Genomic DNA, 21,206 nt, shown 5'->3' on the forward strand with positions numbered 1-21,206 from the left:
ATTTTTAAGACCTTGAGTCTAGAACTAATGCTTTATAATATTTGTCATCTTTGAAATGCAGAAGTTCAGGCGGTAAAGCAGATTTCTACTGAGGTGACTCCTAGCAGGGTCACATTTAGGTCCAGTGCCGTTTTCCAGCCATTTCTCATAATAAAGCCGTCAGAGTCAGATGTGCTGAGGGCTGCTCGGGGTCCATTTTGTGTCCCTTCTGAGATGCAGATGTGAAAAAAGTCAGTCAAAACAAACAAGCACAAAAACTGCTTCCAGAAGGATTGTCCATGAGTGCAGCAACCCGACAAGGTCAACTGCTATTTATTTTATGGTTCCACCTGCGAAACCTGGTCCTGCTGGTCTATTTCAAATGAACTTAAATAGGTCTCTTATATATTCCTCTCAATGAGGATGTTATGTTTGTATATAGATTCTGTTTCTGTTTTGTTAACACTGTGTTTTGTTTTGTTTTTTTTTTAACTCTGAACATGGATATTAACATCCAAATTTAATGATAATCACTTCACTAGTTACTAAGTCATTTAACATAAAACCATAATTGTCAACATCATGGTATAGGTTACATACAGAAGGACACTTCTTCTAGGAATCATGAATGCCTGCACAAAATTTCAATCAAATTCAGTTGAACATGTTGCCACACTTCTAATATGGCTCACAAATTATTCAAAGAAAATTGGTTGTAAAATAACAGAAACACCAGATATTTGTATATTATACAAAAACAAGTGGAAACCCCTTTTGGAAATGTTTGGCTTTATTATTTTTTTCCTTACTGCAAGGGGCAAAACTGTACATATGGCTGGGCACAGAAACAAATAAACAAAACAAAAAAATCAACAAAGGCAACAATGACTTCTTGGCATAAGTGTGAAAAATTCCCACACAGGATGGATACCTTTGGGATAAGGGATAAAGTCTTTCTATTATTCACCAAATATATGTCAGTGCGGATGCTCCTAAACAAAAACAAACAGAGTAATCCAAGGTAATTGCTGCTCCTGGAGAGGAGAGTGGACGCGTAATTACAGCGATATGTCACCTAACACCTAACTATAGAAAGCACTCTTCAAAAATGCTCTTGCATATCATGAAATTATAATAACCACACTGAACACTAAACACAGAGCATGTGTTTGGTGCCAGCCAGAACATTTGAGACAGTTTCACTTGGAATGAACTCATCAACAATCACAAAGTCAATTTGAAATTTTTCAGTTATGTGTTCTGACAATATTATTCAATACATGTTGTCATGATGTAGCACAGAGAAAGGACAATTCAATATTATTATTTTTTATTCCTTGGGATATAAATGTAAACAATATTTAATTTGGTGATCTAAAGACTCAAAATTATTCAGCTGGAATGCAAAATTACAAACAAACGAGTTCCCTTTAACTGTGTTTCGCTATCCCTGAGAACCTTATTCATAATGAAAGAAACCAAAGTCTTGAATAATAAAACACAAGTTCAGCTACAGATAAGACTTTAAATATTCATAGAGGCTGAAGCATGGGAGCTGAAAACACAATATTAAAAAAAAAGAATAACTGTCAAAAAAAGGTAATGATGATGATGGCCCCAAATTGATGGCGACATGTTGCGAGGAATGGAAGAGGGCCTGGAGGAGAGTTCACTTAGTTAATTACTCCTTGGATGCATGGTGAAGTCGTCCATTTTAAATATGATGGAAGGCATGGGAGAGCACTGTTCGGACTGATTGAAGCAGAGTAATTCTAGGCCGAAGGCAAGGCAGGTGGACCTAGACTGAGGCGAAAAATGTCCACAGAGCTATTACTTCGCACTTGACTCCTTGGTGTTGCATCGGTTCAGGAGAAAGTGGCAGAAAACAGATTGGGCAGCCTTAAACAAACAAACAAAAAAAAAACCCTGAATGCCAAAGAAGAGTAAACCAGAGGTCTGGAATATTCCAGCAATGCGTGAATGCAGAGGATTGTGGGATGTTCAGCAGAATCAGTGATTGCTTCAGTAAATGGAAGTAAGATTCATGATTTGGACATTTCATGATCAACATGCAATATTTAACCGCCACGCCTGAGCATTTGCCATGCTTATGCAAATGAGCCCTACCTTGGTAAAACATTAATGCAATCCCAGTCTGAACAAACAACAGAGGAGGTACAACAGGTAAAACGTCACTACCGCTGCTAGTCATCCTTGGAAATGTACAAAGCATGAACACATGAAGGGCGATTTGCAGTAATATTTGGCATTTCATGTTATTTTTTTTACCTTTGACGTGGACTGGTTTGCGTCATGAGAGACTTTCCAAGGGCACCAGGCCTCTGATTCCCTTAGGCTCATTATTATATTTCTGCAATTCCAGATATTGTATATTTTTTTAATATATATTTAAGGCCACAGTTTTGAGCAAACAAAACCTTTGTTCAAGTCCTTTCTAAAAGCAAAACCAATCATGATAGTGCAGACCCACAATTTCACCTACTTCACAATGCTACAGTTACTTATTACCTACTGCAGCACTTCACATTTTACTGTACAACTATTTTTTTTCTAAGATGTTGCTGTCAAATGCAACTATTTTTCAAATAATCTGTGAGAATAACAAAGCAATACTCTGGATGGCTCTAGAGACAAAGATTCTGTACAAAGAAATCAGAACCACAGGTGAATGAACAGCGTGAGTCTCCTCTAGAGGCGGAGTGGAGCTGATGGGACTGGATGAGGACCCTTGTGGAGCAATGGACTTTAACTAACCACCACCGGTGAGTCACACAGACCCCCTCACAGGGCTAAGCAGGGGTCAGTATTGCATAGATACAGTATAGGGTGTAGCTTTTCAAATATTCAGTCACAGTGATTGGGCAAAAAGTGAAAAAAAACCAAACAAAAAAAACAATCACCTTTTTTGTGTTTTCTCCCCATCAGAGAACATCCTTGAAAACCAAAAATCTCAAGTGATTGGTCTGACTGTGAGTACTCCGTTGGTATTATTAGAAACGGGATCAGCACGGTATAAAAAAATAGCCTTTCACTGAGGTCATCGAGTCTCCCATGTCAGTGCTGATAGGGCTCTTTGCAAGGCTGAAGGGTCACAGTGCATTGCCCCCCTCGTCGTCCCTGCAATCCGCCCTCAGAGCTCCTCCTTCTTCTTCACCACCTTCTCCTGGTCACGTCCTCTCAGACTGCGCATGAAACCCGTGAATCCAGCCTCCTGTGAAGATAGGGATGGACAGAAGGCACATTTCACAACTTGAAGCAATTCATCAGCCTTGAAAAGTCCCTTTCTTTCTAATCTAGAGACCTATCATTAATTAATATCTCAACTCAGCCTGGCAGCACTGATCGAGAGAAGCAAACACTGAATCTAAATATTGTTTAGAGGTTCAAAGTCAATCTGTTTGGCCTCATTCAAAATATTAAGAGCTGCCTATGCTATTCTCTGCTGCCACTTGTATAACAATGGAGTAAAGGTGAAGTCAGCAATTCTATTCCAATACACACTGTTAAATTCAGTAAATATTTGTGTATGGTCCTCTAGCTGTCTATCCTGGTGTTTGTACTCAACATTAGCTCTGCAAATGGGAAACAAAGGGATCTCGACCGATCCACAAAACACTATTTTAGCTTGTCCTGTACAGTTTGTGCTTAGATGGAAGGTAAATCTTTCGTATGCTAACTATCTAAATCATAGACGGTACATAAAAGATGAGCATAACCATCATAACATTGCCCATTGGTGTGTTGATAACCATTTTCAAGCCTCGTTTTAAAAATTTGTTCTTTTGAAACCAGACAAGCACAGGGTTTATCTGACTGTAAACTTGAGGTGATAATGTAGTGAACAGTCAATTGCAAGGTAGCTCCACCCTAAAAAAATACCCTACTCTATCCTCTATTTCATGATAAATGGGACAATGATTGACAAAATGAACACCATGCTGCATTGGAAAAGACTTGACAGTAGCAATTTAGATCATAAACTCATTAGGAAAATGTATACTGAGGTAACAAATCAAGCAAGAAGCATGGTAATTTTCTCCTTCACTTCTATACAATCAGACTTTTGTTTCTTTTTTTGGCAAATGAGAAGTCACTCCCTGCTGGCTCGAAGAGAGAATGCAGGCTTAATGCTTCACTTTATAGATCCAGAGATTACATCCATTTTTTGTAAAGTAGCAAACTAGCTAAATATCAAAAATCCTTCCACAGAATCGCAGAATCCACCTTCAAGGTTGATAACAAACTATGTTAGTCCAGTTGTGGCCACCTCTGCACAGGAAAAGCAGTCTTGGTGCAACAAAGTGCAAACAACATGCACCCTCTTTAAATGAACAAAATGATGGCGATTACCGCTGACAAAAGGAAAAAGAAACTAAAACGGCTCTGAGAGAAAAGAAAATGCACCATTATAAGTTTACACAGACAGTGAAGCCAACAGCACTCAAGCATCCCACATTTGATTCAGTTTCACAATATGACGCTCCGATGAAAGGTAGAGAAACCGTCATAATCCTGTATATACGCTTTAACAACATCAAGGTTGTGCTGTCTGCACTTTTTTGCCTCTAAATTCTTTCACTGTCTTGTTTCTCTACCAGCCATTTTCTCTCAATAGTTCAGATAAATACAATGTGATTTTCTACATTGTGGATACTCCTGCCCTTTCATTTGGACTTTTAGTTCAGCATCGTAATTTCAGTTTCCTGTGTGTGCAGCATATATGTGCTTCACAAAATCAAGATTAGACAAGGCAAGCTTATAACTATAGCACATTTTACAGTTTTTCTCAATTGATAAGACACTGTTCCTGAAAAATAGCTCATATTTCCCAACACACTGCACACTATTTTTTTTTATTTGAACACAATTCACAAAGCACTGCACACTTGTGTCAAAAGCGCACTTCATTTTCAAAATCTGAACTTTGTTTTCAAAATTAAGACACACGAAGCAAAAGTAGGACACTGCTAAATACAAAACACTCTTCTCTCACTGTGTTTTCACATGAAGTGTAAAAAATATGATACAGCCCTCAAAAATGACAACTTAAACACAAATGCATCCTATAAATGACTCAGAGGGGGTCATTGCAGTGTCTGACTGTACATTATAAAATAAAAATGTTAGGCAAAAAATACAGCACTGTATTGTACACAGTACAATATGCAAATATTTACACCACGTCTGCATCAATTCTTTCAGCCTGGTCAGGCCACAGGACCTCATCAACATCACAAGCTATGTTTTCTCTGGCCAGGCAACGTGGAAAGAAAGACCTAGTGTGTCTGATCCAGCCCTGACATGCATCAACAGAAACATCACCACATGCCAAGACCACTGATTGCAAGAGATTTTCCCAAAGTATGGCTGCCACTCATATACCTTCCACCTCCATGTAGAGAAGAATTCTTCTATAGGATTCAGAAAGGGAGAATATGGTGGCAGAAAAAACACAATAACTTCAGGGTTCATATTGAAACATTCCCAAATCAATAGTCCTCTATGAAAACTAACATTGTCCCAGATGTATTCATGTGTATCATCAGAATCCAACTGAAAAATTCTCTAGAACAAATGCACAAAAAACAGAGAAAAAGTCATTCATGTACACTTTCTGTAATTTTACCAGCACTTGTGAAAAAGAATTATACATTAGATTTTTTACAGTATTCTCAGAACATTTCTGACTGCTTGTATAGTTCCAGTATAGACATGTCACTGAAGTGACAAACAACATTTACATACATATAAATTAAACCACAGTAAACCTGAAACCATTTACTTTCTGCACCATCATTACCATCTGCTGACCTTAACAACAGATTGCATCCTGAACAGCTAATTCTGCTTCCCATCAGGTTTTGTAGTGTGCAGTTCATTGGCAAAAGTGTTTTCAGTTTTGACCTGTTGTGTCTTAATTGTGACAGCAGTGTTCGAACAGTGTCCCAATTCTGCTTCCTAGTGTTCACGTTTTGAAGAATGTGTGATATGAGTGAAAAAGTGTGTTCAAATGAGCAAAAAATGTGTTTAGTCTTTTGCAAAAAGAGTGCAAGTGTATTGGAAACTGTGTGCAAACCATGAATAGTGTCCAAAATTTGGACAGCAGAGTCCTGTTTTTAAGAAATGTGTGCAGTCAGTTGGTGGCTGTGTGCAGTGAATGGAATTTAGTGTCTTATCAATTGAGAAAAACTGTAATATCACACAAATGCAAGTGCGTTACATAAGACAGAAAGGACACGATATAAAAAAAGCAAGGCAATATAAAAAAGGCATCCATTTGTTTGTTCCAAATAAGTGGTGCAAGATAAGTGCTTGTTCAAATTTCTAAACAAGGACATGATGTTTATATACACAGAGATTCTCTAAAAATTTGATCATAACCAAGAGGTCAGACAGACATGTAAGCCAAAATTACCCCGAACAAGTTATTCTAATGTCTGATACCTCCTCTACAAAAGAAAAACAAATGTGTCCAACTGACAATAACATCCATTGCAGCATCACTCAAATAGTGATGTACAGGAGTGTTCGCCTCACAATCATTTACTGGTGTAACTTCCTGCTCCAGCACCAAACTAGAATGGATTCTCTTGCGTGGATCAGCAGTTTCTCACCTCAAACTACAATCAGGGCTGATTCACTGTCCAACCATTTGGAATGCACTTAGAGAAACGCCACTATTTAAAATTCCTTCCAGCTGTGGCATCACACAATTACAATTAATTCTATGTATTGTCTAGATTTAACCTAACTGGACTGTTGTGGCTCTGTCAGAAGGTAATAAAATTTAAATTCCGCACATAGACACGCAATTCAATTCAATTCATTTCAATTCAATTTCAATTCAATTTTATTTATATAGCGCCAATTAGGGGCTGCACAGTGGTGTAGTGGTTAGCACTTTCGCCTTACAGCGAGAAGATCCCTGGTTTGCGTCCCGGCTTTCCCGGGATCTTTCTGCATGGAGTTTGCATGTTCTCCCTGTGCATGCGTGGGTTTTCTCCGGGTACTCCGGCTTCCTCCCACAGTCCAAAAATATGCTGAGGTTAATTGATCATTCTAAATTGCCCATAGGTGTGAATGTGAGAGTGATTGTTTATCTCTGTATGTAGCCCAGCGACAGACTGGCGTCCTGTCTAGGGTGTCCCCTGCCTTCGCCCGAGTTAGCTGGGATAGGCTCCAGCCCCCCCCGCGACCCTAGTGAGGATTAAGCGGTGTATAGATAATGAATGGATGAATGGATGGATGGATGGATGGATGGATGGATGGATGGATAGCGCCAATTACAGTCAGATTGTCTCAAGATGCTTTACAGAACCCATATGCCTGACCCCCAGAGCAAGCCAAAAGGTGACAGTGGCAAGGAAAACATCCTTTTAACAGGGAAAAAAACCTCGAGAAGAACCCGGCTCTTTATGTGGGGGGACCCATGTGCCTGCTGGCCGGGCGGGTTGAGAGGGACAGTAGGGGTAGAGGGGTACAGAGGTGGAGGTAGAGGTAGAGGTAGAGAGGTAGAGAGGTAGAGGTAGAGAGGTAGAGAGGTAGAGGTAGAGAAGTAGAGGGATAGAGGTATAGGTAGAGAGGTAGAAAGGTGGAGGTGGAGGTAGAGAGATAGAGGTAGAGAGGTGGGGAAGTGAGTCAGCAGATGTTAGCTATACTGCAGGTAAACATCTGCTAAGAGATTTACCGTGAGATATATATATATATATATATATATATATATATATATATATATATATATATATATATATATATATATATATATATATATATATACATATATATATATATATATATATATATATATATATATATATATATATATATATATATATATATATATATATATTTATTTTTTTATTTTTTTATTTTTTTCTTAGTGGGCAAGTTGGTATTTTTGTCAGTGTGGAGCAGTTTCAGCTCAATTGTATTATAGTATTACAGTATAATAGTATAATAATAATATATCGTATTATAGTATAAATATGTTATATTTATACTGTACCTGTGCTCTTTCAGTAGCATTACCAAGTGCTTATTATTTTTATTATTTTTCTAAAGCATATACTAGTTCTGAGTTCAACAAGAGAGATAAAGTTCAGCATCCTTTTTTCCCAGAGTAATAAGGGGTTGGTTTTCTGTATATGTGAGTGTGCAGATTTAGAGGCAGCGAGTTACAGAAATAAATATGAGAGCAGGTGAGATAATGTAGCACCACTTACCCCACGATCTCCGTTATATTTTTCCACAAACTTGCCATAGTTGTAGTAGTTGAACGTCGGGTATCCTTCCACACCTTCTTGCTTACAAAGTTCATGGTTCTGTCCTTTTGTGCAGTCCAGGGCAGCATACACAATCTGAAAAGGAGCACCGTATTCATTTTAAATGTGTTAATATACAATGTATAATGCAGCATAATGTAGATTCACCTAATTTTAGAGGTGTTTGACAAACTGCAATATCAGATCACACCTTGACTCCTGCTGAGTACCTTAAAGGAACTTTAGTAGTAAAAATAAAATGATTTCTCTAACTCATTACATTCATTTTTTAAATAAAATGTAGTTAGCATATAAGCATACTTTATAGCATAAATTGTTCATGTGCTCAAAATTCCTAGAAAGCCTTTTTTTTTAATCTATATGGAGAAGTTAGACAAAGGAAACTTATGTGCATATTCATCACAGGCTGTACAAAAAAGATGATATTTATACATGTAGGAAAAACTGCAGTCATTATCTGTGATAATGAAAACAGTATTACCCACGATGAAGTTTAATGTAGGTTCTCATTTGCAGTTCCTGTGGATATTAAAGCTGGCAATCTGCGACATCTTACATCTTAAAACACTTTGAAAGCAGCTTTATATATGATCTGTTTCATGTTTTATCATTACGTTTCACATTTTTTTGTTACTTTGTTTCAACCGTTTTAATTCAGAACAAATATTTTTATTATTTGGGTGTAATTATTTATTGTTTTTATTGATCTTAAGATCTCAGTCATCAACATGCAAACCACGGGCAAATGCTACGCAAGTCCTTTCATGCTGCCAAAACAGCTCTGACCAGTCGAGGTCTGGGCTCCAACAGACCTCTAAAGGTGTCCTGTGGCATCAGACACCAAGATAGAGCCATAATTCTGACTTGTTTTCTAAGTACAATCCATAGATACTTGATCAGACTGAGATCTGAGGTATCTGGATGCCAGGACAACACCTTAAATGTGTTCCTCAAACTGTTGGCAGGGAGCATTATCCAGCTGAAAGATGCTGGAGGAAGCTATGATGGGGTGTACATAGTCTGCAACAATGCTTATGTAGGCCATACATGTCAAAGTAACATTTAAAGGAATGCTAAGACAAGACTTCCCAGAAAAACATTGGCCAGAGCATCACACTGTCTGTACTGGCTTACTTCTTGCCATTGTGACCATCTTTTTCTAAAGTAAACAACACACATGTACCCTATCAATCACATGGTGTACAAGAAAACTTGATTCCTCAAACCAGGCCATCTTCTTCCATTGCTTCATGATCCAGTTCTGACACTAATGTACGGTGCTTTTGACCGTGGAAGAGAGTGAGCATAGCACTCTGAAGAAAACTACATATGTGTAACAAATGCAATGTGCCATGTGTTCTACCACCTTTCAATCACAAGCAGCATTAAGTTTTTTGGAAAAACTATGCCACAGTAGGTACCCTGTTGGATCAAACCACACAGACCAGCCTTAGCTTCCCACACATATCAGTAAACCTTTGGTGGCCATGATCCTGTCGTCGGTTCACTGGTTGTCGCTCCTTGAACCACTTTTGGTAACCATTGTGTACCAAAAACACCCCACAAGACTTGACATATTGGAGATTCTCTGACAGAGTCATCTATCCATGACAAACTTGTGAAAGTCACTCACAATCTTACACTTTTCCTGCTTCCAACACATCAAGAAGTCAGTCAACTGACTGTTCACTTGCTGCCTAAGGTATCCCACACTTGACAGGAGCTGCTGACAAGATAATCAATATTATTCACTTCACCTGTCAGTAGTTTTAATGTTGTGGCTGATTGCACAAAGAGCACAACTGTGAAACTGTCATTTACATGCTCTCATGTATTCAGCTGCTTCGCTAACGAGCAGCCTCGACACATTCTCCCTCTTCGAATTTAGACCCCTACTTTCTCTGCTCAGATTACAAAAATGACTGACACATTGCTCTTCAGCGAGGCCGCTTAGAGTGGGTGGTGGAGAAAGAAAAACCTCCCCACAACAGTCAGTCCTACATAAAAACAACAAGGGAGATTTATGTTGCGTGGCTATTGCATCGATTAGTGACAAGCCGTCCCAATGAGGCGTAAATGCCGCCTCACTGATACATGGCTCACTCAGCACGTCCTTTTGGACAGCCGAAATGTCACCCTCTCTCAGGGTGCTGAGCGCTGCACATTGAACTTGTCACCATCAAATAATCACTCCCTGTCTATGTGTCTGCTTGAGCTGAATGCGGAACTGATAGATATGTTGGGGAAGGAAGAAATATTTGACACTTTCTCTATGCATCCAAATATGAAGTGACTCGAAAAACTTCTTGTCCTAATTACAAAATACACGAACCTTGTTTTTTCTAAATACTCTATTGTTTGAATTTGCATAAACACCAAATTGTAATTAAATGAATACGCTACTTTTGAGAGTTGGCTTCATCTGCATCAGCAGCACAGACATGTATGAGCATAAAGGGAGATGAAATAGAGTGCACATCAAGGGGAGAACACAGAGCCTATAAAGGGATATTCTTATTCTATGGTCTGTTAATCAAGTGTCTTAAACTAGGCCTCGTTGTGCTCCCAGAACAAGCGAATTTCACAGACTTGCAGCAAGCGGTGCACATTCAGCAAGACTGAGGTGATTCACCTTTGAAAAGGCAAATAGTCAACAGAAATTTTGTAGACAGCGCTGTGAAAATCCTGCTATATCATCCATACATCTACAGATTTCTCCAGAAGAAAAGCTTACAATGCAAAGTCTTAGTATATTTGAGAAGTTCTAAGTTAGGAGAGCCTGAGAAACACACAGCGAGTACTTTAAGCTGCAGTAGAGACAGCAGCTGCAACATAATGTAACTGCGGGTGCCATCCAACTGCTCTTCCCTGTGTAATCAATCAGGGTTGCTGTGAACTGACAGAAGAAAATGATCTTGTGGAGCTGTTGTTCTTTAAAGATCCACGGCCAATTCCGTTATTGATCCATCTTCAAGTGACAGTGGACCCCACATCATAGTATTGATCGGATGGCAAAATTTTAGAGGAGCACCATATTACCAGCTGGACTGGTTTCAATCTCGCCGGCGTCACACTTAAGAGTCAAGCAGTGATCAAGCTGTACTGATTCACTCGGAGCCAGTTCACAATACAAGACTCTATCCTTACAGCACTGAATATCAGTGTGTACAAGCTGGTCAGCAGGATCAGTTATATTAAAGAGAGACAAGAGGTTCTGTAACACACTCTGCCTTTGATTTAAGCACATATTGAAGATACCATGAAGGACAAACTCTGCTTAATTAACACAAAAACACAGTAAATTAACACAACAAGTGACTACGGCAAGGAATTAAAATTTACTTTTAAATGACAACTGAAATTTGCTGCAGATAAATGAAGCAACACACAAAATCAAATATTCGTCCCAGCTCTTGCTGAAGCATTGCAGCATCTTGGCTTCATTACAACCTGTTGATCAGTGGAACAGAATGACACCATTGGAAGGTCTGTGGATTTCATCACCAGTGTGCATGCATGTTTTAAGGTCGATACCGATGTGGATTATTGGTGATCGAGAAAGGCCAAAAACCAATATTTGGAACCTATATAGGGTACATGTAATGTTTTAACAGCATGTGATATCACAGAACCTGTCATTCATAACTAGGCTTTTGCATCAATATGGGTGACTATGACTGAATACGTAAAATAGAAATAGGAGTGATAGAATTAGGACGCTCTCCTCTGTTTATGTGGGATCGACTGAGATTGATCAATTTGTCTCCTGCCGCTACATCTGCAGTTCTTGTCTATTTTATAAATCTCTCACTTTTATTGATCACTAAGGTTCATATGTTAAAGCATTATTAAGTACTGTTTTCCAGACTCTGTTTCAGGTTAATCTGTGGCTGCCTTCCAACTAAACAGCTAGCTGTTAGAAAAGCCTTAGCCAATGTGAGAGGAGCTAGTTTCCTGGTTTGTGGCAACAACTTGTGTTTCTTGTTTAGTTTGTGTTGCTTGAGAGAGATTTCTGAGACCACAGTGATGACAGATAGTGAGAGGCGGCTGCATCAGACCTGATGTAGAGTAGAGCATTTAATTGATCAGTAAATAACAATGCTGATAATCGCTAAAATGGCAAATATCAGCCACGATAATCGGTCAGGCCGATAAACGGTCAATCCCTAATATTTCATCACCAGTGTGCAGACATGTATGTGCTCAGTTTTCCATGTGCACAGGAAAACAAAACAGAAACTCACACACAGACCAGCATAGCGCTACTAGAGGTCAAAAGATCCACAGGGAATCTTTAAATAATGGTTGCTTTCCAAGGAGTGACAATATTCCAGGAAGTTTAAAGCTTCCACTGGTGTACTTAAAAGTGGTTATTCTGCTTTGTGAACACGATACAATGGATTAGAGGTGATTTAAAACAGGATCAGGGAGAGAAGAAACTGATCGTGATTTTTCAGAACACTAGGGTCATGACGGGTCTGTTCAGTACACTGACTTTACATGCACAGCAGCAGCAGCATTTCAGGCCCTGTTTGGCAAAGCCTTCTCTCCTGAAACTGTGTTCTCAAAGCAGTGACAACAGACAGCTTTTGGAAACAAGCTGTTTGAGACACCGTGCACCTTTAATGCTGCTACTGATTGGAATTTGGGGAAAAGACAAACAAAACCTGAACACAGCTCCCACGCTGTCATACAACACAATGCCGGGTTTTAATTGTTTGCGCCCTCAAAGCTGCAGCTAAGCTCATGTTTATCTTTGGTAAATGAGGCAAGGGCACCTAATAGACTGTGATCAACACCGGCTTGGTACAATACACTGGGGCTCGGCTTTTATAAATAGACAGGACTGCCAAGTAAACACATGCCCCCCTTTGCAGATTTACTCCATTCAAAAACTGAAAAACCTCCTCTTGCCACTGCAAAGGCAACAAGAGGGAAGAAATATTAAATTTGTGGAGGTTTTATCACAAGGATACTGATCCAAACTCCACAGCTGAACAGTGTAGCAATGCCAAAGTGCCTGAAGCTGTTGTGGCCCCTAGATACCGAGTCTCAAAAAACATTTCTGACTGTTATGAAAGTCTGAACTTTTCTACTTAAAGACAAAGTCAGTATTGGAATATATGGTTAGGTTCTCGATAGTTTGTGTTTCTTGGTGAGTATTGTGAGAATTATTCTTCCCTGAAGGAGATTTGAAGGCTTATGCATGCTACTATTTCTCATGTAAAAACAACCTATATAACTGAAATAAGTTATTATACTGCATAGATATACTTCAGTGTTTATATCACAAATGAAAGAATCTACACAGGTATGTAAGAGTTTCTGTAGTTGCAGCTGATGAGCAACACTCGAGAACAAAAAACACTTTGTGTCATCTTTTAAGATTTAATATTATTGAAAAATGTTACAAAGGATTGCCTCAGAAAAAAAAGGATGACTAAGTTGTTAAGGCTATGTCACACTTTCTCACCATCTGACATTGATTTTGAAAAATACCTAACAAATGAGAGAGCGATATCGCCTGAGCATTGTTGGAACAATTCACGGTCAACATCTTCATGAGACTTTCCAATCAAAAGCCAGCAATTTGTTGGATTTTTGAAACTTTGAGAGGAGAAATAGTAGCTGTGAGTGTTGCCAGCAAGTGCCCAAAGTCTCTCAGTGTGTGTTTGAGAGAAAGTGACTCACATTCAAAGAAGTTTGGAAATAAGCCTTGCAGTCAGAGGGTATTAACTAGGAAGAGCAGGAGTGGAAGCGTGTCAGGACACGAGTCCCTGAGGGGAAAGTAATGAGAGGGAGTCGGGATGATGGAGGATAAGGATGAGTGTGTCCTGCTGTGACTACATGAACCTCCAGTAACCTCAACACCCCACAAATGAGCAGAAGATTAGAAGAGACTCTGTGGTCAAATTCCTCACTGGCATGTGGAGACAAATATTAGGAACAAGGTGGGAAAAGTTTTAGGACATTTGTGTGTAATTACTCTGCAGAAATTGGTGCTTATTTCTATTTTTAGATTTATTACAACACCTTTAGAGCTGTCAGAAAAATCTGAAGAGCATGTGTGCAGAGTACAAACAATGAAAAAAATAATATGAACTTTGATGTCATTTGAGCGGTTAAATTAGGGATAGACTAATAATCGGCCTGGCCAATTATCATGGCCGATATTTGACATTTATCCCAATATCTGTATCTGGATTTTTATTGACCGATTATTGCTAAATTAAATGCTCTACTTCTGGTCTGATGCAGCCTCCTCTCTGTGTCTGTCGTAACTTTGTGGTCTCAGAAATGTCTCTCACTGCATAACTGCAAAAACTGAACAAGAAACACAAACCAGGAAATTAGCTTCTCTCACAGTGGCTAAGGCTATGCTAACGGCTAGCAGCTAAGTTAGAATTCAGCCACAGACTAACCTGAAACAGAGCTTGGAAAACAACAATTAATAAAGCTTTAAGATATGGACCTTAGTGTCAAATAAAAGTAACAGAACAATGAACGATGAAGGGAAAAATGAAGAACATTAGATAGAACTGCAGGAGACAAACTGATCAACATCCGTTGATTGACATAAACAGAGCAGTGTTCTAATTTAATCACTCCTGTTCCTATTTTACATATTCAGTTATAGTCACCCTTCTTAATGAAGAGGCCTAGTTATAAACGTGATTTTGTGTTGTCACATGCTGGTAAAACATTACAGCTAATTTACATCACTTCCAAATATGGGTTATTTGCCTTTATCAGCCCTAAAAACAAAACAAAAAACAAACAAAGAACCAAATCCATATCAGTCGACCCCTAATCTAAATCCAATTCAGATCTGACCGCACTACATACAGAATAAAATGTGTGGTCCATGTTGTAAATAATAATTATTTGATGACACCAAACTCCACGATTCCAAGTTTCAGGAATGCTCAGGCACTTGAATAGTCTTATCAGTCTCGTCAGAGTTGTGTGAGAATATTGATATAAATAGTCTCTTCTGTTAGTGCATGAAGTGTAAATTAAGTTACAAATCAAGACCAGAGTCTATGACTTGACAGTGTTCAGATCTTTGAAAAATCACCAAGAGAAGTCAGTATTCGGAGGGCAGCAGGATTTATTTGTCGACAAAAAATTCAGGAGTAATTCTTAGCACTGATAACACCCCAAGAATAACTTAAGATACTGAGCTGTGCACCATCTTTTATGCTGTGAGAGGTGGTCATTTTTCCAAGCCTATAGGGCATGTGATAGGAGTGACAGGTTTGACACCATTATACCTCTGTAAATCTATGGGTCAGATCATGAAGCCAGGTTAACATACAACATAACAGCCAGGTTTTTCTTTCATTAACCAAGGGGTGCCAACAATTTTGTCCACGTGTGTATGTCGCCCCTAGATCATTTTACAGAAGACATGCGCATTAAGTTATCATTAGGTCATCTTTTACAGAGAACATGCTGAGACATGTTCAAACTTTTGCTCCACATCTTACCCTCATTATTTCATGATAGATTTCATGCATATTATTCTAATATATGTTAAAAGTTATAATACCTTAAGTTTACACCATTATGTTTTGAGTACATATTTTTACTTCTGGTCTTCAGTCTAATAGCATTTGCCATAATTATATTATCTCTTACTTTTAGCATATTGTACCCAAAAAATATTACACTACATGCACTGCCGGTCAGATGTGTGTTCAGGGTGCGTTTGGAATAACTTTGCATAAACGCTGTTAGAAGCGAAAAATTGCTTGAGTAATTTTGTGCACGGTGAAACAAGCTTTGCAGTGTCTCACAAGCTTGTGCATGTAACACATGTAGTAATGGAGAATAGGACCTTGCTTTAGGCACATTTGGCTTTTAAGTAAAAATATTTCATGATCAACAGCTGCAGGGCAAATTGACAACATGCAACATCTGAACAGTTTCAAACGGTTATTAGGTTTGACTGTGACTGTAACTGAAGAAATTCCAACAGATTTGAGGGATATTAATGATTGAGCTGCACTACAGCCTCTGATTGATGCAATAATGTCTTATAGCAGATGCACAGCGGACTTTGTTGCTTTCATGATTTGAATTTTGCCAGTAACAACATAGAAATATGTTATTTCATTATATATTTTCATTTTTCATGCTTTGTTCCTGCATGACCAGGTCCCTTTCTAGTATGAATTTGTGTTTTTTGTTTATGCAGAAGTATATCATATCCTGTCAAAGACCTGCTAGCTGTAAAAAATAAAACACACAAGTAAGATATCTTGGAATTGTGATGTTTATTTTACCTGTAACAGAGGCTTACGGTCTTCCAGTCTTATGTTAAGCCAAACTAAATATATTTCAACCTGAGCAGTGCACGAAACACACACAAAGATGAAATCAATATCGATCTTTTCTTCTGGATGTGGGTCATGACAGAAAACTAGAATTACCGCCTCACGGTTGTTTGCATCTGCCAACCAGTCCAGTGGTTTACATCCATGTTTGTCCAGACTCATACATGTAAGTGAAGACAATTTAGCCCTGTCAGCAGACAATGCTTTAAATATAGATGTTGCTGCAAAAAACTCCCCTACAAATTCTAAAACGTAGATATTTCACACATATATTCAACCGAGCAGCACAGAAGATCTACACAGTTACCACAGTTACAAGGTGAGCACCCAAGGTTTGTGTCTTGGGGAGGGTACTGAAACCTGGCATTAAACAAAACATTCAAGACTGGACGATTAATTAGTCCTATTTATTATCGCTACACAAACATTATCCTGCACATTTTATCTCACCAAGTCTGTTTGTAATTCTTCTATTATATATTTTTGCTACTCTGAATTCAGAAGAGAGATGTTTTTCACTCAGTAGTAGAAAAAGCACTTCTTAATTATAATTATTAATACCACAAATATTATTGATGAAAAAAGAAACAGAATTGGGTGTGAGAAGGCAGAGATGCTACTCTTTATCAAGAAAAATCTTCCACTGATGCCCTCACATAAATAGAAAAGGCAAATAAAAGGTCATTGGACAAAGTGAAAGGGGAAAAGATGTTAGGAAGTTGAAATTGGAAAATTTACATTTATTTTTTAATTTTTATTTTCAACTAACATTTCAGAGAAATCTCTACTCTGTTATATGCAGCTAAAACAGCAATAAGTCTGCAAAGTCTGTGCCTTTTGTTGAGAGATGCACTTTATTTTGGTTGAGGATGCACTTTATTTTCATTTTTTTGTGTTTTTGGAGTTGAGGTTGACACGTCAATGCATTTAATTTATTTCATAGTTGAAAAATATTTGACTCAAAAACTACCTCATCCTCAGGCACTTAAGGTTGTATTGTTTTGTTATCCATAAAATGTAGAAGATAAATTTTGTTATTTGCAGATCAACAAGTCTCAGTTCTGTTAAACCCTTTTCTTAAGGGATGCAGTTTTTGCTTTAGTTGTGATTTGATGTCAGTACATTTGATACACTGAGTTGATTTTCATTTATAGCAACTGACTACAGGCATAAGGTTTTAGTTCTGAAAAGTATAACAGCCTGTGTAAACAATCACAGAGCATTTTATTTAGATTTATTTTTGTTTGACAAAATGCAGTGTTATTTATTTTAACTGTTTGTGATATTTTCACAAAAAATAAATGAACATTTGAAGAGCCTGTACTGTTGTTTGCTGTTATAGTCGAGCCAGAGCTACTAAAGTATTAGTTTTTTTCATCACTGCATCTTAAATGTTTTTATTCTCCTTGGTACGCAAACTGCAGATTATTTTAAGATTATACTGAATATAAAAATATGAACTTATCGGGTATCAGTATCGGCCACGAGAAGTAGTTAATTATCGGTTATCGGTATCGGTTAAAATTTTCCATATTGTGCATCCCTAAAAGATACCCATCAATGAATTGCTATCAATTCAGTTTCAAATGTAAAATATATAGGATAATGGCCAATAAAGTGTTTTGGCAGAACATTATGATGACAAAATGAAGCTGAACTTTGCTCTTTTGGATATAAAATATCGCCATTTTATCCTTTTAGACATTTGTATAAAATTTTGTCATAATTAGTGCATTAATTCTTGAAGCAAAGGCAAAAACATGTCTGGGGATGTCACCAGTGACCTTTAACCACCAAAATCCAATTAATTCAGTGAAAAAAAATATCTTAAGAAATTCCCTCGAAGTGTAACTGAGATTCTGTGTTTATCTATGGATGCTACCTGAAAACATAATTCTTCCAACTCTGACTCTCACCAGTGCAGAGTCAGAATTTGACAGATGTTTCCAACACGGTTACTGTTCGGTACACAAGTATATGTAACTGAATATGTGAAAAAGCACCACTAACCTTGCGGTCCTCTTTGAAGAGCTCTGCTGCTGTGGTGAAGTGGGGGACGGCATTTTTACAGTGTGGACACCCTGAAGGAGAAAACACAGATGGGACATTATTACAGCTCGTCATTATACATTTACACCACAATATGCATCTTCATGTCCCTAAAAAAATATACAGGTACTAATGTCACAAACATGTACAGAATATAAATAAAATCATTGCTATGTAAATGATTTCTCCAATGTATTCATAAAGCAGGTGGTCCAGTCACAATCCATCCATATATAGTAAGCTAGTACCTATAGATCACATTTACAGATAACTTCCACAAGATGACAAACTATACGCAGAGCTGACCAGGCTGCATCACAACTATAAATCTGAGAGGGGGGAAGATTTTCTGATTCTGGCTACATCTTGTTAATCAGAGAGTGATGTTTCTGAACTACATGGGCAATTAAACAGCATGAATGCTGTTATGACATCTTTTTCTTCACACACGTCTGTTGACATTCAACATTCGGCAGGCGCTGCTCATTTGTTTTGTTCACATGCTGCTAATGTCAAGTGCCCGGTTCTTCTTCAACCGTTCACTGCAATCAAACTGCAGTTGCAACTGGCATGAAATGAGAAAAGTGAAAAGGGCAGAAAAAACTGTCGTGGTGACAAATAGGCCTCTCAAGAGGAAAGCAGCTTATCTGAGAGTGACTGGATAAAAGCTTTACAGAAGTAGGGTTAAATTACAGGATAATCAGCCCCCAAAAAACAGTCATTAATAATGAAGATTTTTAAGAATTTATGTGGATTATTGCTTTAATATCTCTTTTTCTCAAAAGCTGTCTGTGGTAGCTTTTCAACGCTGATGTAACTTCTGCTGGCGAGTTTGGAAGAGATATTTGGTAGTTTGGTAGTGCTGATCGATTGGATGGTACAGAGTTCTGGATGAACCAGACTGACACTTGAGGAGCTGTACTGAGCAGAATCCTGTTTTATTTCATTTTGGCAATCAAACTTCTCTCACATACACTACCGTTCAAAAGTTTGGGGTCACCACAAGGGTTTTCTAATCATCAATTAGCCTTTCAACACTATTAGCTAACACAATGCACCATTAGAACACTGGAGTGACAGTTGCTGGAAATGGGCCTCTGTACCCCTATGTAGATATTCCATTAAAAATCAGTCATTTCCTGCTAGAATAGTCATTTACCACATTTATAATGCCTAGGCTCTATATCTGATGAATTTAATGTTGTCTTCATTGAAAAAAAAAACTGCTTTTCTTTCAAAAATAAGGACATTTCTAAGTGACCCCAAACTTTTCAACGGTAGCATTCATATGGATTCCTAAATATTAGACCCTTCTATCATTTTTGAACATGTAATTCTGAAACCATTAATCTGCCGCTACAACAGCCTCCACTCTTCTGTTTTCAGCTTTTCCACCAGATTTTGGAGCCCGACCTCAAGGATTTGCTCCCATTCAGCTACGAGAGCTTTACTGAGGTCCAACACTGGCGTTGGGAGATAAGGCCTGTGTCACAGTTGGTGTTGTTGTTCGTCCCAGAGGTGCTGGATGAGGATAAGGTGTTCTTTCAAAACAAACTGGGAGAATTACTTCTTTATGGACCTCAATTTATACATGTAGGCATGTTAAAAATGAAAGGGACATTCCTCAGACTGCCAAGTACATTGTAAAATATAACTGTACGCTGCAGCATTAAGCATTATCTCTTTTGCCCTGTTACTTTGTTCTGTGTACAAGCCGGACTAGGCACACAAAACATTCTACTATGCACTCTACCATGTACAACTGTGTATGTAACAAACAAATTTGATTTAATTTGAGTGCAAAGTTAGCATGACACTTATATCCACAATAGCAACATTGATGGGAAACACACCTGACAAAAATAAACCTGAATTTTCTTTTAATTGTCTTTGGCTTTAAAAGGCATTTTGAAAAGAAATTGCCAAAATAAACAATTTATCTGAACAAGAAACTGCAATAACAAGAAGAATCATCAGATTTCAAATTTTCAGATGGTCCTTGAACTCATCCTGTGTCTTTCGTTTTTTTTCAGGACACAACAGGATCTAAGTTGAAAATCAGGATATGTCATCAGCATCACTTTATTCTACTTAGGTCAATTAAAACTTTGCTAAAAATGTTGCAGTAACCAGATTCTGAGAAGCCATTAGTACCTCAGTTGCGACCAACAGTCATGACAAAAATTCAGCGACTTTTTGGTTGAACTGCAAGCAGTGTTTACACAGAGCAGATAGGAGATAAGTTTGGAAACATTAAAAGCAGTAAAGTATCTATAGTATGTAGAGTCACCATTTGTTTTCCAGTGTTGAGAACAGTGGACACTTGCAAAAATGTTGCACATGTTGATTTCCATTGTTTCCCTCGATTTTTGTAAAATGAGCCATCAACAAAATCCTACTTTGATTTTTTTTCATTTTTATGCTTTATGGCATCGTAACTGTGCCATACTACACGTATTTGAGTTGTACTGTTAGCTATGGATGTGCCATTTCCACAGAGGCGCAGGATTTTATATTGTGATGAAAATGAGCCCAT

At 38.0% G+C, this 21,206-nt stretch overlaps 1 protein-coding gene across 1 annotated transcript in view; it reads right to left on the reverse strand.

The window, feature by feature from the left end:
* Nucleotides 1-751: 751 nt before the first annotated feature.
* Nucleotides 752-21,206, reverse strand: part of pdia5 (protein disulfide isomerase family A, member 5) — a 112,137-nt gene continuing 91,682 nt past the window's right edge. Inside the window, exons 15-17 of the mRNA XM_023277997.3 lie at nt 18,632-18,702; nt 8,223-8,357; nt 752-3,211 (exon numbers count right to left, since the gene is read on the reverse strand). Of these exons, the coding sequence (XP_023133765.1) occupies nt 3,131-3,211; nt 8,223-8,357; nt 18,632-18,702 (287 nt within the window). The 3' untranslated portion in view covers nt 752-3,130. The remainder of the gene's footprint in view (nt 3,212-8,222; nt 8,358-18,631; nt 18,703-21,206) is intronic.

Source organism: Amphiprion ocellaris, chromosome 11 (assembly GCF_022539595.1).
Source record: "Amphiprion ocellaris isolate individual 3 ecotype Okinawa chromosome 11, ASM2253959v1, whole genome shotgun sequence".
Taxonomy (NCBI): Eukaryota; Metazoa; Chordata; class Actinopteri; family Pomacentridae; genus Amphiprion; species Amphiprion ocellaris.